We start from the raw sequence: 16,360 nt of genomic DNA on the forward strand, positions 1-16,360 counted from the left end.
CATAGATTTGTCAAAAGCTAACAAAAAAAGCGTAGGAGTCCCACTTTTTGTGTCGGTCCTAATGCAAAAAGAGTTTTTGGTTTCGCTTATATTGAAAAAGTTCGTATGTTAGTTGAGGTTGTTTGCCTACTTGAAAAATTTAATTTAAAACGTCCGTTTTTTCAATCGGGTCTTAGAGGTGTCGAAGGCTAACGGAAAGCAACGTAGGGGTCCCAGTTTTTGTCTCGGTCCTAATCCAAAAAAACTTTTTGGCTTGGCTTGTGTAGAAAAAAAGCCAGTCTCTTAGTTGAGATGTCTTGGTTATTTGAAAAATTTATTTTAAAAAGTCTTTATTTCGATCGGGTGTTAGAAGTGTCAAAAGCTAACGAAAAGCAACGTAGGAGTGACAGTTTTTGTGTCGGTCCCAGTGCAAAAAGAGTTTTTAATTTAGCTTGTATAGACACAAATCCGTCTATTTGTTGAAGTTGTTTGCTTGTTTGGAAATTGATTTTGAAACGTCGTTTTTTAATCGTGTCTTAGGATTGTCGAAAGCTAACAAAAAGCAACGTAGCAGTCTCATTCTTGTTTGCGTTCTAGTTCAAAAAAATTGGTTTAGAATTTATATAAACAATTTCTTTTAGTTGAGGTTGTTCGCTTATTTGCATATTTTAGTTCAAAGTGTCCTATTTTTTCAATCGGGTCATAGATTTGTCAAAAGCTAACAAAAAGCAACCTAGGAGTCCCACTTTTTGTGTCGGTCCTAATGCAAAAAGAGTTTTTGGTTTAGCTTATATAGAAAAAAGTTCGTATGTTAGTTAAGGTTGTTTGCCTACTTGAAAAATTTAATTTAAAACGTCCGTTCTTTCAATCGGGTCTTAGAGGTGTCGAAGGCTAGCGGAAAGCAACGTAGGAGTCCCAGTTTTTGTGTCGGTCCCAGTGCAAAAAGAGTTTTTAATTTAGCTTGTATAGAAACAAATCATCCGTCTATTAGTTGAGGTTGTTTGCTTGTTTGAAAAATTGATTTTAAAACGTCGTTTTTTAATCGTGTCTTAGGATTGTCGAAAGCTAACAAAAAGCAACGTAGCAGTCTCATTCTTGTTTGCGTTCTAGTTCAAAAAAATTGGTTTAGAGTTTATAAAATCAATTTCTTTTTGTTGAGGTTGTTCGCTTATTTGCATATTTTAATTCAAAGTGTCCTATTTTTTCAATCCGGTCATAGATTTTTCAAAGGTAACAAAAAGCAACCTAGGAGTCCCACTTTTTGTGTCGGTCCTAATGCAAAAAGAGTTTTTGGTTTAGCTTATATAGAAAAAAGTTCGTATGTTAGTTGAGGTTGTTTGCCTACTTGAAAAATTTAATTTAAGACGTCCGTTCTTTCAATCGGGTCTTAGAGGTGTCGAAGGCTAACGGAAAGCAACGTAGGAGTCCCAGTTTTTGTGTCGGTCCCAGTGCAAAAAGAGTTTTTAATTTAGCTTGTATAGAAACAAATCCGTCTATTAGTTGAGGTTGTTCGCTTGTTTGAAAAATTGATTTTAAAACGTCGTTTTTTAATCGTGTCTTAGGATTGTCGAAAGCTAACAAAAAGCAACGTAGCAGTCTCATTCTTGTTTGCGTTCTAGTTCAAAAAAATTGGTTTAGAGTTTATAAAAACAATTTCTTTTAGTTGAGGTTGTTCGCTTATTTGCATATTTTAGCTCAAAGTGTCCTATTTTTTCAATCGGGTCATAGATTTGTCAAAAGCTAACAAAAAGCAACCTAGGAGTCCCACTTTTTGTGTCGGTCCTAATGCAAAAAGAGTTTTTGGTTTAGCTTATATAGAAAAAAGTTCGTATGTTAGTTAAGGTTGTTTGCCTACTTGAAAAGTTTAATTTAAAACGTCCGTTCTTTCAATCGGGTCTTAGAGGTGTCGAAGGCTAACGGAAAGCAACGTAGGAGTCCCAGTTTTTGTGTCGGTCCCAGTGCAAAAAGAGTTTTTAATTTAGCTTGTATAGAAACAAATCCGTCTATTAGTTGAGGTTGTTCGCTTGTTTGAAAAATTGATTTTAAAACGTCGTTTTTTAATCGTGTCTTAGGATTGTCGAAAGCTAACAAAAAGCAACGTAGCAGTCTCATTCTTGTTTGCGTTCTAGTTCAAAAAAATTGGTTTAGAGTTTATAAAAACAATTTCTTTTAGTTGAGGTTGTTCGCTTATTTGCATATTTTAGCTCAAAGTGTCCTATTTTTTCAATCGGGTCATAGATTTGTCAAAAGCTAACAAAAAGCAACCTAGGAGTCCCACTTTTTGTGTCGGTCCTAATGCAAAAAGAGTTTTTGGTTTAGCTTATATAGAAAAAAGTTCGTATGTTAGTTAAGGTTGTTTGCCTACTTGAAAAGTTTAATTTAAAACGTCCGTTCTTTCAATCGGGTCTTAGAGGTGTCGAAGGCTAACGGAAAGCAAGGTAGGAGTCCCAGTTTTTGTGTCGGTCCCAGTGCAAAAAGAGTTTTTAATTTAGCTTGTATAGAAACAAATCATCCGTCTATTAGTTGAGGTTGTTTGCTTGTTTGAAAAATTGATTTTAAAACGTCGTTTTTTAATCGTGTCTTAGGATTGTCGAAAGCTAACAAAAAGCAACGTAGCAGTCTCATTCTTGTTTGCGTTCTAGTTCAAAAAAATTGGTTTAGAGTTTATAAAATCAATTTCTTTTTGTTGAGGTTGTTCGCTTATTTGCATATTTTAGTTCAAAGTGTCCTATTTTTTCAATCGGGTCATAGATTTTTCAAAAGATAACAAAAAGCAACCTAGGAGTCCCACTTTTTGTGTCGGTCCTAATGCAAAAAGAGTTTTTGGTTTAGCTTATATAGAAAAAAGTTCGTATGTTAGTTGAGGTTGTTTGCCTACTTGAAAAATTTAATTTAAGACGTCCGTTCTTTCAATCGGGTCTTAGAGGTGTCGAAGGCTAACGGAAAGCAACGTAGGAGTCCCAGTTTTTGTGTCGGTCCCAGTGCAAAAAGAGTTTTTAATTTAGCTTGTATAGAAACAAATCCGTCTATTAGTTGAGGTTGTTCGCTTGTTTGAAAAATTGATTTTAAAACGTCGTTTTTTAATCGTGTCTTAGGATTGTCGAAAGCTAACAAAAAGCAACGTAGCAGTCTCATTCTTGTTTGCGTTCTAGTTCAAAAAAATTGGTTTAGAGTTTATAAAAACAATTTCTTTTAGTTGAGGTTGTTCGCTTATTTGCATATTTTAGCTCAAAGTGTCCTATTTTTTCAATCGGGTCATAGATTTGTCAAAAGCTAACAAAAAGCAACCTAGGAGTCCCACTTTTTGTGTCGGTCCTAATGCAAAAAGAGTTTTTGGTTTAGCTTATATAGAAAAAAGTTCGTATGTTAGTTGAGGTTGTTTGCCTACTTGAAAAATTTAATTTAAAACGTCCGTTCTTTCAATCGGGTCTTAGAGGTGTCGAAGGCTAACGGAAAGCAACGTAGGAGTCCCAGTTTTTGTGTCGGTCCCAGTGCAAAAAGGGTTTTTAATTTAGCTTGTATAGAAACAAATCCGTCTATTAGTTGAAGTTGTTTGCTTGTTTGAAAAATTGATTTTAAAACGTCGTTTTTTAATCGTGTCTTAGGATTGTCGAAAGCTAACAAAAAGCAACGTAGCAGTCTCATTCTTGTTTGCGTTCTAGTTCAAAAAAATTGGTTTAGAGTTTATAAAAACAATTTCTTTTAGTTGAGGTTGTTCGCTTATTTGCATATTTTAGCTCAAAGTGTCCTAATTTTTCAATTGGGTCATAGATTTGTCAAACGCTAACAAAAAGCAACCTAGGAGTCCCACTTTTTGTGTCGATCCTAATGCAAAAAGAGTTTTTGGTTTAGCTTATATAGAAAAATGTTCGTATGTTAGTTGTGGTTGTTTGCCTGCTTGAAAAATTTAATTTAAAACGTCCGTTCTTTCAATCGGGTCTTAGAGATGTCGAAGGCTAACGGAAAGCAACGTAGGAGTCCCAGTTTTTGTGTCGGTCCTAATGCAAAAAAAGTTTTTCGCTTGGCTTGTATAGAAAAAAGTCAGTCTCTTATTTGAGGTGTCTTGGTTACTTGAAAGTTTTTTTTTAAAGTCCTTTTTCCAATCGGGTCTTAGAGGGCCGAAAACTAACAATAAGCAACGCATGAGTCCCACTTTTTTTGTCGGTATTAATGAAAAAAGAGTTTCGGTTTAATTTGTATAGAAAAAAGTTCGTCTCTTAGTTGAGGTGTTTTGCTTACTTAGAAAATTTAATTTAAAACGATATTTTTTTCAATCGGGTCTTAGAAGTGTCGAAAGCTAACGAAAAGCAACATAGGAATCCCAATTTTTGTGTCGGTCCCAGTGCAAAAAGAGTTTTTAATTTAGCTTGTATAGAAACAAATCCGTCTATTAGTTGAGGTTGTTTGCTTGTTTGAAAAATTGATTTTAAAACGTCGTTTTTTAATCGTGTCTTAGGATTGTCGAAAGCTAACAAAAAGCAACGTAGCAGTCTCATTCTGGTTTGCGTTCTAGTTCAAAAAATTGATTTAGAGTTTATAAAAACAATTTTTTTTATTTGAGGTTGTTCGCTTACTTGCATATTTTAGTTCAAAGTGTCCTATTTTTTCAATCGTGTCATAGATTTGTCAAAAGCTAACAAAAAGCAACCTAGGAGTCCCACTTTTTGTGTCAATCCTAATGCAAAAAGAGTTTTTGGTTTAGCTTATATAGAAATAAGTTCGTATGTTAGTTGAAGTTGTTTGCCTACTTGAAAAATTTAATTTAAAACGTCCGTTCTTTCAATCGGGTCTTAGAGATGTCGAAGGCTATCGGAAAGCAACGTAGGAGTCCCAGTTTCTGTGTCGGTCCTAATGCAAAAAAAGTTTTTCGCTTGGCTTGTATAGAAAAAAGTCAGTCTCTTAGTTGAGGTGTCTTGGTTAGTTGAAAGTTTTTTTTTAAAAGTCCTTTTTCCAATCGGGTCTTAGAGGTGCCGAAAATTAACAATAAGCAACGCATGAGTCCCACTTTTTTTGTCGGTATTAATGCAAAAAGAGTTTTGGTTTAATTTGTATAGAAAAAAGTTCGTCTCTTAGTTGAGGTGTTTTGCTTACTTAGAAAATTTAATTTAAAACGATATTTTTTTCAATCGGGTCTTAGAAGTGTCGAAAGCTAACGAAAAGCAACGTAGGAGTCCCACTTTTTGTGTCGGTCCCAGTGCAAAAAGAGTATTTAATTTAGCTTGTATAGAAACAAATTCGTCTTTTAGTTGAGGTTGTTTGCTTGTTTGAAAAATTGATTTTGAAACGTCGTTTTTTAATCGTGTCTTAGGATTGTCGAAAGCTAACAAAAAGCAACGTAGCAGTCTCATTCTTGTTTGCGTTCTAGTTCAAAAAATTGGTTTAGAGTTTATAAAAACAATTTCTTTTAGTTGAGGTTGTTCGCTTACTTGCATATTTTAGTTCAAAGTGTCCTATTTTTTCAATCGGGTCATAGATTTGTCAAAAGCTAACAAAAAGCAACCTAGGAGTCCCACTTTTTGTGTCGATCCTAATTCCAAAAGAGTTTTTGGTTTAGCTTATATAGAAAGAGTTCGTATGTTAGTTGAGGTTGTTTGCCTACTTGAAAAATTTAATTTAAAACGTCCGTTCTTTCAATCGGGTCTTAGAGATGTCGAAGGCTATCGGAAAGCAACGTAGGAGTCCCAGTTTTTGTGTCGGTCCTAATGCAAAAAAAGTTTTTTTTTCGCTTGGCTTGTATGGAAAAAAGTCAGTCTCTTAGTTGAGGTGTCTTGGTTAGTTGAAAGTTTTTTTTTTAAAGTCCTTTTTTCCAATCGGGTCTTAGAGGTGCCGAAAATTAACAATAAGCAACGCATGAGTCCCACTTTTTTGTCGGTATTAATGCAAAAAGAGTTTTGGTTTAATTTGTATAGAAAAAAGTTCGTCTCTTAGTTGAGGTGTTTTGCTTACTTAGAAAATTTAATTTAAAACGATATTTTTTTCAATCGGGTCTTAGAAGTGTCGAAAGCTAACGAAAAGCAACGTAGGAGTCCCACTTTTTGTGTCGGTCCCAGTGCAAAAAGAGTGTTTAATTTAGCTTGTATAGAAACAAATTCGTCTTTTAGTTGAGGTTGTTTGCTTGTTTGAAAAATTGATTTTGAAACGTCGTTTTTTTAATCGTATCTTAGGATTGTCGAAAGCTAACAAAAAGCAACGAAGCAGTCTCGCTTCTTGTTTGCGTTCTAGTTCAAAAAAACTGATTTAGAGTTTATAGAAACAAGTTCTTTTAGTTGAGATTTTTCGCTTATTTGCATATTTAGGTTCAAAGTGTCGTATTTTTTCAATCGGCTCATAGATTTGTCGAAAGCTAACGTAGGAAACCCAATTTTTGTGTCAGTCCTAAGCAAAAAAAGTTTTTGGTTTAGCTCTTTAGAAAAAAGTTCGTTTATTAGTTGAGGTTGTTTGCTTATTTGAAAATTTTAATTCAAAACGATCTTTTTTTCCATCGAGTCTTAAAGGTGTCAAAAACTAACGAAAAGCAACGTAGGAGTCCCAATTTTTGTGTCGGTCCTAATGCAAAAAGAGTTTTTGGTTTAGCTTGTATAGAAAAAATTCGTCTATTAATTGAGGTTTTTTGCTTGTTTTATAAATTGATTTTAAAACGTCGTTTTTTGAATCTTATCTTAGGATTGTCGAAAGCTAAGGAAAAGCAACGAAGCAGTCTCGCTTCTTGTTTGCGTTCTACTTCAAAAAAATTGGTTTAGAGTATATAGCAAAGAAATCTTTCAATTGAGGTTTTTCGATTATTTGCATATTTTAGTTCGAAGTGTCGTATTTTTTCAATCGGGTAATAGATTTGTCGAAAGCTAACAAAAAACAAAGGAGGAATCTCAATTTTTGTGTCGGTCCTAGTGCAAAAAGAGTTTTTAATTTAGCTTGTATAGAAACAAATCCGTCTATTAGTTGAGGTTGTTTGCTTGTTTGAAAAATTGATTTTAAAACGTCGTTTTTTAAATCGTATCTTAGGATTGTCGAAAGCTTACGAAAAGCAACAAAGCAGTCTCGCTTCTTGTTTGCGTTGTAGTTCAAAAAAATTGGTTTAGAGTTTATAGAAACAAATTCTTTTAGTTGAGGTTTTTCGCTTATTTGCAAATTTTAGTTCAAATTGTCGTTTTTTTTTCAATCGGGTCATAAGTTTGTCAAAAGTTATAAAAAGCAACGTAGGAACCCCAATTTTTGTGTCGGTCCTAATGCAAAAAGCGTTTGTGTTTCGCTTGTATAGAAAAAATTCAGTCTCATAGTTGAAGTCTCTCGGTTATTTGAAATTTTTTTTTAAAAAGTATTTTTTCAATCGGTTCTTAGAGGTGTCGATAGCTATCGAAAAGCAAAGTAGGAGTCCCACTTTTTGTGTCGGTCCTAATGCAAAAAGAGTTTTTGGTTTAGCATTTATAGAAAAAAAGTTCGTCTATTAGTTGAGGCTGTTTGCTTATTTGAAAATTTTAAATCAAAACGATTTTTTTTCAATCGAGTCTTAGAGGTGTCAAAAACTAACAAAAAGCAACCTAGGAGTCCCACTTTTTGTGTCGGTCCTAATGCAAAAAGAATATTTGGTTTAGCTTGTATAGAAAAAATTTCGTCTGTTAGTTGAGGTGTTTTGCTTGTTTGATAAATTGATTTTAAAACGTCGTTTATTGAATCGTATCTTAGGATTGTCGAAAGCTAAGGAAAAGCAACAAAGCAGTCTCGCTTCTTGTTTGCGTTCTAGTTCAAAAGTTTAGAGTATATAGAAAAAAATCTTTCAATTGAGGTTTTTCGCTTATTTGCATATTTTAGTTCAAAGTGTCGTATTTTTTCAATCGGGTCATAGATTTGTCGAAAGCTAACAAAACGCATTGGAGGAATCTCAGTTTTTTTGTCGGTCCTAGTGCAAAAAGAGTTTTTGGGTTAGCTTGTATAGAAATAATTTCGTCTATTAGTTGAGGATGTTTGCCTGTTTGAAAAATTGATTTTAAAACTTCGTTTATTTTGATCGTATCTTAGAATTGGCGAAAGCTAACAAAAAACAACGAAGAAGTCTCGCTTCTTGTTTGAGTTCTAGTGCACAAAGATGGTTTAGAATGTATAGAAAAAAATTCTTTTAGTTGAGGTTTTTCGCTTACTTGCATATTTTATTTTAAAGTGTCGTATTTTTTGAATCGGGTCTTAGAGTTGTTGAAATTTATCGAAAAGCAACGTAAGAGTCCCAATTTTTGTGTGGTTTCTAGTGCAAAATCAATTTTTGAATTAGCTTGTGCAGAAAAAAATGTCTGTTCAAAAATTAATAGTATAGAAAACTAGATTTAGCCCCCAAAAACGTTCCCGATGCCATATAGGCTTTGCCCAATTCTTCTCATTGTGTGTGTTTGTGTGTGCGTGTTTTTATGTGGGTATATGTTGTTTTTAGAAATTGTTTTATCAATTCAAATGTATTTTTGTTGTTGGGTTTTGTCTTATAATTTTCAGCAGCTTCTTCACAATTAAATTTTTCATTTGTTTCTTTAAAGGACACACTGTGGTCATAAGTTGGTCTGTTTGACCTAATCTGATCCGCGAAAACTATTGTTCTACTGTTTCATACTAATTAGATTTGTTTCTCGTGTATTTGATGTCACATTTTGACATGCAGGGTCAATGGTATATAGTATCAGTTCAGTAGATTGAATGAAATAAAGCTAGCATGCGCTACTTAAATCTGAATGGAGCATTCTCAATCTATCATTGGTGAAGAATTTTGGAGAATACACTTTCTGTTTTTTTTTATCTTCTACATTATGAACGATTTTCGGCTGTGTTACATTGGCATGTCAGGAACACTGGCAATGTTTATCTCTGTTGTTATCTAAACGATTCAGATTTTAACTAAACGTTATCTATTTGAGAAGATCTAATCACAATTCAAAAAAGAGAAGAATGTCAGTCATATCAGAGAATACGATTTAGTCGAAAAATTAAACGGAAATCATTCTGTAGAAACCTAAGGAGCTACACATTTTTGCGTTGAGCACTCAAAAGACATATAAAGCAGCCTTGTCCATTGCAATGCCTTATTTACTGATGTCGTGTTGAGCTTCGCCGCAGAATAATCTGGTATCTTGATATCTAAAATTGACAGTCGACAAATCGACAACAAATGCTGCGCTGAATTTGTTTTACTTGTGGAGTGCTCATGTCAATGATAAAAATGATGTCGTGCAGTAGCAGGCAATCTAAATTGCCACAAGAATAATTGCCTGAGAAATGAATGAACGCATTACAAAAATTAACCCAATTGAAATTTAAACAGCACAAATTAAATTTTCTGAGGAGACACAACAAAATGTAGACCTTTTGTTGTTTCTCCCCTACAAATTTTATTTGTACTGTTTAAATTTCAATTGGGTTAATTTTTGCAATGCGTTCATTCATTTCTCAGAAATTTATTTTAGTGGCAATTTAGATTGCCTGCTACTCCACGACATCGTTTTTACCATTAACATGAGCACTCCGCAAATGAAGCAAATTCGGCGCAGCAATTATTGTCGATTTGTCCACTGTAATTTTTTATTTTAAAGCGGAGGTAATTAAAGGTACTAATTTTGCGCTACCACAATTAGTACCAGTTGATAATCACATTGCTTTTGCCATTTTTCAGAAAATGCTTTTTATCTAGCTCTGTCATTTTCCTTCGTGGCAATTCTGAAATGATTTCCTTGTAATAAAAAATGCGGTGGTCCTATTGATGTCCTCCTTATATATTCGTCAAATTCTCTGTATTTTGCTATTTTGGTGTGTTAACATATAATTTGTGTATATTAAATATTTCTAGTTCCAGTGACTAATCGCATTGCTTATTGTCATTTCTCAGAAATACATTTTTACGCAGCTCTATCATTTTACTACGTGGCATTTCATAATTTTGTTTAACAGCAAACACGGTGGTACCAAAACAAGCAAACAGTTCAGCATTGCTATTCATTTAGTGTTTTGAGATTAGGCATACTTTCTGCTTTTGTTAGTTTACCGTGCTATGTTATAACATTTGTATAATATTTGTTTCTGGTTCCAGTGACTAATCTCACTGCTTTTGTCGTTTCTCAGAAATACATTTTTACGCAGCTCTATCATTTTACTACGTGGCATTTCATAACTTTGTTTATTGTTTAAAAGCAAACACGGTGGTACCAAAACAAACAAACAATTCAGCATTGCTATTGCTGCCGCGTGTTAAGGTTAGTCATAATTTAGCGTTCCAAGTGATATTATGTGTACAATATATGTTTCTGGTTCCAGTGAAAAATCAAATTGCTCTTCTTCATTTCTCAGAAATACAATTTTTTAAGCAGTGCGTCGCTACTGGTGAGAATAATTTATATCTTGCCTTCCATAAAACGCAGAGAAGTACGCTGATACAAGAACCAACGAACAAGGTAACACTAATAATTTTTACACGTTGTCTTATTTATGATTCACAGCGAAAGTGTTCTTGTTCTGCCTTTTGTAAGTAGACTTGTTCTGCTTATTGTAATTTATTCTAAGCAACCCTTTGTTTGGTTTCTGACGCCTCGTTATTTCGTATTTGCTCAATTTTGTGAGATAGCGCCTTTGTGTTTTTGACAATTTTCTTTCTCTATGATTATATATGGCAGTATGAGCATAATCGACGTCAAATTTCTTAGCCTCTACTCCCTAAGTCAAATGTTCTGATCAAACTCAAACTCCCTTTTTTTGTTCTGTTAAATTTTTTGGAGCAATGCATATAACCATCCAATAATGAGGTGGGCGACCCAAGCCAGCCCTGATCAGGCCGACTTGGGTCGCGAAGGGGGTAAAATGCAACCACTCCACAGGACCCCATCCAGAGTCTGCACGGTCAGATCAGGGCTCTACTTACGGTCTGAACAGTCTAATCAGAGCCCCGCCCAGAGTCTCGATTGTCTGATCAGAGCGTGGTCTAGGGTCTGAATAATTTTGTGGTATGGTCTGGATAGCCTGAACAGAGCTCTTTCCAGAATCTGTACTGTCTGATCTGAAACCATTCCAGAGTCTAGAAGGTCTGATCAGAACCAAGAGTTCCAGCCAAAAGAAAAGCAAATCCCCGACAAAAGAAGATATAGTTGAACCCCATGAGACTGTTTTTTGAAGAGCACTTTCCCATCAAAGACCACGCCAAAAACTAAGTTTTGATATCTATTGTTGAGCTGAAGACACTTTTTGCTTTCAAACTATCATTTTTTTACTGAAAAACTCGAAAACCATATCCATAAAATGTCGTATATTCGTATATATTTCTGAAAAAAATATATTCTACCAATGATTACTGCAACTTCAACAGTTAAAAGCGTCAGTCAGGGTACTGCCAATGCGCTGCCGAAGGGGATCTGGCACCCCTAGTGCGCGACCGAATTGGGTCTGGTACCCAGAGTGCGCGACTCAAGTCGGTTTGAAAACCCAAGGGCGCGACTCAAGTCTGTCTCATCAGAGCCAACTTTGGTCTGGATCGGCTGATCAAAGAGGATCTTGATCAGAATAGTCTGATCTGAGCTGGGTCGTGCACCTCATACGGAGCATCGTTATGCAGATTTCCTTTTAGTCAAAACTTTATTTTTTTTCAGTTTTCATAGAATTGTAGTTTAAAAAAAATATTTACAAGACATCAAGGTATCTTGCTTTTTCTCTCGAATATAAAAGCGCAAAAAAATTGAAAAAATTGAATTCCGAAACGATGTACCGCTTCTTTAGCAATTTTAGTCGTCTGCTGATCATGCATGAAAAATATGAATAATCAAAACGTTTCCGTTCAGATAAGTTTTCTTAAAAGGAACTTAGTTTTTGTGCGCAGCTAACAGGAACCCCCACGTAAGAGCCTAGGGAATGTGTTCTTTTATAGAAAAAGAAAACAAACGTTTATGAGGTTGTTTGATCAGAACCATATACAGTGAAACACAGACTGAAAATCATCCAGTTGCTGGTTGTGCTTATTTTTTATCCACTTGCTGGTTGTGCTTATTTTTGCCTTGAACCGAAAAAAGCTGCGCCGCCATAAGTTTTCATAAGTACTAAGTGTTTGTCATTGATATCATCTAGATTGTGATGGTAGAAAAACTCACTATAAATAGCGTCTTCAAGTTGATATCAGCTGTTTCTACGTCTAACCATTAAACTGAACAATTAGAAAGTAAAGTGTTCAAATTTTGACTCTAATTTGCTCAACTGCGTAACTAATAAAATTTCAGTGACTGCAAATCTCTCAAGAATTTCGAATTGACACAGACAATTTTTGAACTAGCTTTGAAATTTTTGTTTTTTTAAGATCTGCTAGTTGTGGTGTGTCATGTGTTTTGTAAGTTATTCAGACGATGTTATTCAGACTTCTTTTTACTAAAACGCTTTTTTTCGGAAAAGGCTTTAATTGTTTTAAATCTGTAAAGCATCTTCTGTTCCGAACGTCAATTTTGAGTTCTCCAACATATAAACGAAAGTTTTTTCTTTGTAGTTTTGATTGTTGCGCTTAATTGATGTAGGTAACAAATAAGATAAAAAGATAACTTCAAGTTTTCTATGTTTTTTTTTGGTTTGAGCACAAATAATTAGAGTTTTACTTCAATAGCATCAATACGCAAATTCATTCTACCACCTTAAACATCTCTGAATCATCATACACCCATCAATTTTATTTGATTTTCCATAATCGGTTTTTTTTATGTTGAAAAAAACTGAGCGTCTATTCTGCTGTGGCCCCCAGTTTTTTATAGGCACGGAATTGCCATTTTTGTTGTTTCATAGCACAATGCTATGAAAAAAAACTGGAACGTGCGCCTTGGAGCCTAAAAGTTAAACGCCCAAAGTTCTAAGCAGAGAGCGGGACCAGAATGTATCCAATGTTTATACTTAGTTGAACTCAAGTTTTGTCTGTCTCTATTGTTAGGCAAAAAATATGTGTTAAGAAAACTGTACGTTAGTTTGAAACCTTAACGTTGCATCTGATCAAAATTTACGTTTTTTAGCGTTTTTAGTTCACAATTTGTAACTGAAAAGTTTGTTATGATTGCTTCCAATCTTTTAGTTAAATGGCATTTCTCGTGATGTACATACTAATTATACGTTTCCTAATAATTCTGTAGGCGTACAAATTAATTATATTATTCCTCCCAGACTAGAGTCTCAGAGCGACTCAACGTTAAACCAGCACTTTTCGTTAGCAAAAACCTAGTTCAGCTATGAAACAGTGCATCTCCAGATTAATTGAAGTTTCCTTATGTGCATTTTTTCACTAAGATTATATGGTGTTCATAAAGATTGCCCAGACTAATTTTATCGTGTGCTTTCTGAAAATGCTCATGCGCCGAAGTTAAGTCAGAGCATAATTTCATATCTTTTTTGCTCGCAACTGGTCATTATAATGGTCGTATACATGCTCCTTTTTCTTAAGCTAGGTTGTAAGTAATTATCACAAAGCCCACTTTAGCTCTGTGGTTACGACCTGCTACGAAAATTAGATGTTAAATACACCCTAGCAGAACTTCGAGCTGCATATATATCAGACATTGTTGGTGGGAGTTAAACTGAACGTTTTATTTTTCAAGAGAGTGATTCTACTCAATAACCATTACCATAGCCAGTGTAAATTGTAACTAGAACAGAGTGCTGGCCGTCCAGAAAGTACAGAGTGTCTCTAGACCGATTCAACGCTATTTTTCTCTGTCATCAACCTTCTGGCTGAAATTTCAGTAGTACATCGATTGCAACTACAAGCTTGTACTATTACCAATTTGAAAAAAAAATGGACACTTAAAATGGTCGGCGATTACGACAGTAAGCTGTTTTGTTGAACATGAATTTTGAACGATAGTCAGGGTCCTTACTATGGCAAAAAAAGCCTGCGTACCTAAGATTTAACATTTTTTCCAGTAAAAAGTTTTTGACAAAAGCATCCAGAAAAGCATTTCACTTGTTAGTTTGGTACCCCCCTTAACCAACTGACAACAAAAGATTTAAACGTATTATATTGCAACTCTTTGCATGGCTTTAAAACATTTCAAAAACTCTACAATTCATTTGTGATATTGGCTCTTATCTTTCGAATTGATTTTTCTCCTTTGAGAAAGATGATTTCATTTCAATTCAAAAGAATGAAAGCTTTTTTTCAATAGACCATATTGATGCAAGCATAGGGAACATATATCCCTCAATCTGTAGTTCTCTAATTTTATCTGGTAAGTATGGCCAATGTTTTTGTTTTGAAAGGTCAAAGCAACAACGTGAAGGGAAAGCGGCTATTAATTGAAAAAAAAACATTAACAAAGGGAAAACTACGAATCTCATTGTCTAAGAGGTCTATATACCAAGTTTTGATTTTTAAAAAAAGTAACCGCGTTATTTTTCTGCAAAGTTTTTTACTGATCCACAAAATAGCTAGTGGTGTGACTTTAGTTATATATACATATATATATATATATATATATATATATATATATATATATATATAAATATATATATATGTATATATATATATATATATATATATATATATATATATATATAAATTTAAATAACTGCAACGTTATAGAAACGTTAATAATTAATTCTCGCCGTTATTTTCCGTTGGTTTTTTTGCTCCCACGTTTTTGAAATGGCGAATATAAATTTGAGGCGGTCTTTTTTGTCATGAGACAATTTTTCATTTTTTGTTAACGCATCGTAGCAAAAATAAAACAAACGTCATTTCGGACCCCTTAGTGAACACTTTAAATTTTAGAAAAAACTTCGATATTCAGAAACGAGAGACGATTTTGAAAATTTGAAGATTAGACAAATTTACAATCAAACAAATTTGAATATTCTACACATATAAATTTCCTATTCTTCACAAATTTTTTCGTGTGAGAATATATGCCAAAAATTATGCAATTCTCGGGTCTTTCCCATTATAGCCCCCCACCTTAGTGGTCAGATTGCCTTTAGCCCCCCCCCATCATGGTGATTATACCATAATGGGGGAATATATTTTCGTGGGGGGACTATAATGGGAAAGACCCCAATTCTCTATGAGTTTCTTCTCATATACTCAAATCGGCTATTCGTCATGTTGTTCAATTGAGCACGTGTTCTTTTCGTGATGACCACGCGTGCATTTTTTCTGTTTTTTTCTAGGTGATTCCCCTTAAAATGTCTTTACCTCGATTTTAACTAGGTGTTGGACCATTTAATTATAGAAAATAAAGCCCCCCACTGAAAATTAAAATTTTTTCATAAGTTCTTGCTCTTTCTATTTACTCAATTATAAATCGCAGATTCAAACAGTTCACAGGAGATTTGCTTCGTCTGCAGAATAAATGAAATAGCTGCAGTGAATAACACTTTTCACTAAAATAAGTATATTAAAATTAAATTGCTGTAAGAATCAAAATTGATATTCATTCAGTGGCGCTAGTGAAAATGGCAGACGTACCAAAATATATAAATTTTATTGCTGTCAAATCACAATTGAGAAATTGGGAATATTGCTTTCTGATTGGCTGATTGGTCATCAAATTCTCCATGTTTTAAAATAGGATATGAATGTTAACGTAAAATTGCTCAGAAGTCGCGATAAGCCAAAAGTATTCGGAATTTATCACAACCCAACGTGAGACCAGCTTTTTCCCCAAAAACTATAAATTTCGGTGAGAAACTGGTCTCACGTTCGGTTGTGATAAATTCAAATCAAGTCCCACGGTCTGCTGAGGCATGGCCATGGCCCGTGAGGCATGGCCAGATGCGGTAAAAGTTCCATAATCTGTCATTAGGCGATGTCAAATTTAGGCTAATTGGACGCATAAAGGTACAGTGTTTTAAATTTCTCAACCAATCACATGCATTGAAATTTCTTCATTTTGGTACGTCTATTTATTAAGACGTCACCTCCTGGAATATATCTGAGAACAAAAATTTCTTTTGCCTGCGACTATCTACAAACGTTAATCTTGTCAATTACATTCTGGATATTCTAGTCAATAATTTCAACGACACCCGTGGAAACGGAGGTACGTTGTTCCTCAATGGAAAAAAAAGAAAAGGGAAAAATTTATATTTTGAAGAGGAATGGTGGTGCAACGGTTTGAACGATAATAATTGAACGGGGCTTGAATTATGGCTAAAACGCAAATTCTATAAGCTAGAAATGCGAGAACATTTGAGACGTCTTAACAAATAGACGTACCGAAATGTGGAAATTTCAACGAATGTGATTGGTTGCGAAATTTAAAACACTGAACTGTTATGCGTTCAATTAGCCTAAATTGGTCATAGACTATTTCTTTACCGCGTGTGGCCATGCCTTAGTGGCCCGTGGGATTTGATGAGAATTTATCACAACCGAACGTGCGAACGTGAGACCACTCTCCCCGAA

The 16,360-nt window shown here is 34.4% G+C and overlaps 1 protein-coding gene across 4 annotated transcripts in view; it reads left to right on the plus strand.

Moving 5' to 3' along the window:
• Positions 1-9,908: 9,908 nt before the first annotated feature.
• LOC142348443 (uncharacterized) overlaps positions 9,909-16,360 on the plus strand; it is a 48,507-nt gene continuing 42,055 nt past the window's right edge. For 2 of the 4 annotated variants that reach the window (XM_075399801.1, XM_075399804.1), the window contains exon 1: positions 10,214-10,329. In XM_075399801.1, coding sequence (XP_075255916.1) covers positions 10,248-10,329 — 82 coding nt within the window. In that variant the 5' untranslated portion in view covers positions 10,214-10,247. The other 2 variants (XM_075399803.1, XM_075399802.1) reach the window with 2 other exon arrangements.

Source organism: Convolutriloba macropyga, chromosome 10, assembly GCF_964194025.1.
Source record: "Convolutriloba macropyga chromosome 10, txConMacr16.3, whole genome shotgun sequence".
Classification (NCBI taxonomy): domain Eukaryota; kingdom Metazoa; phylum Xenacoelomorpha; order Acoela; family Convolutidae; genus Convolutriloba; species Convolutriloba macropyga.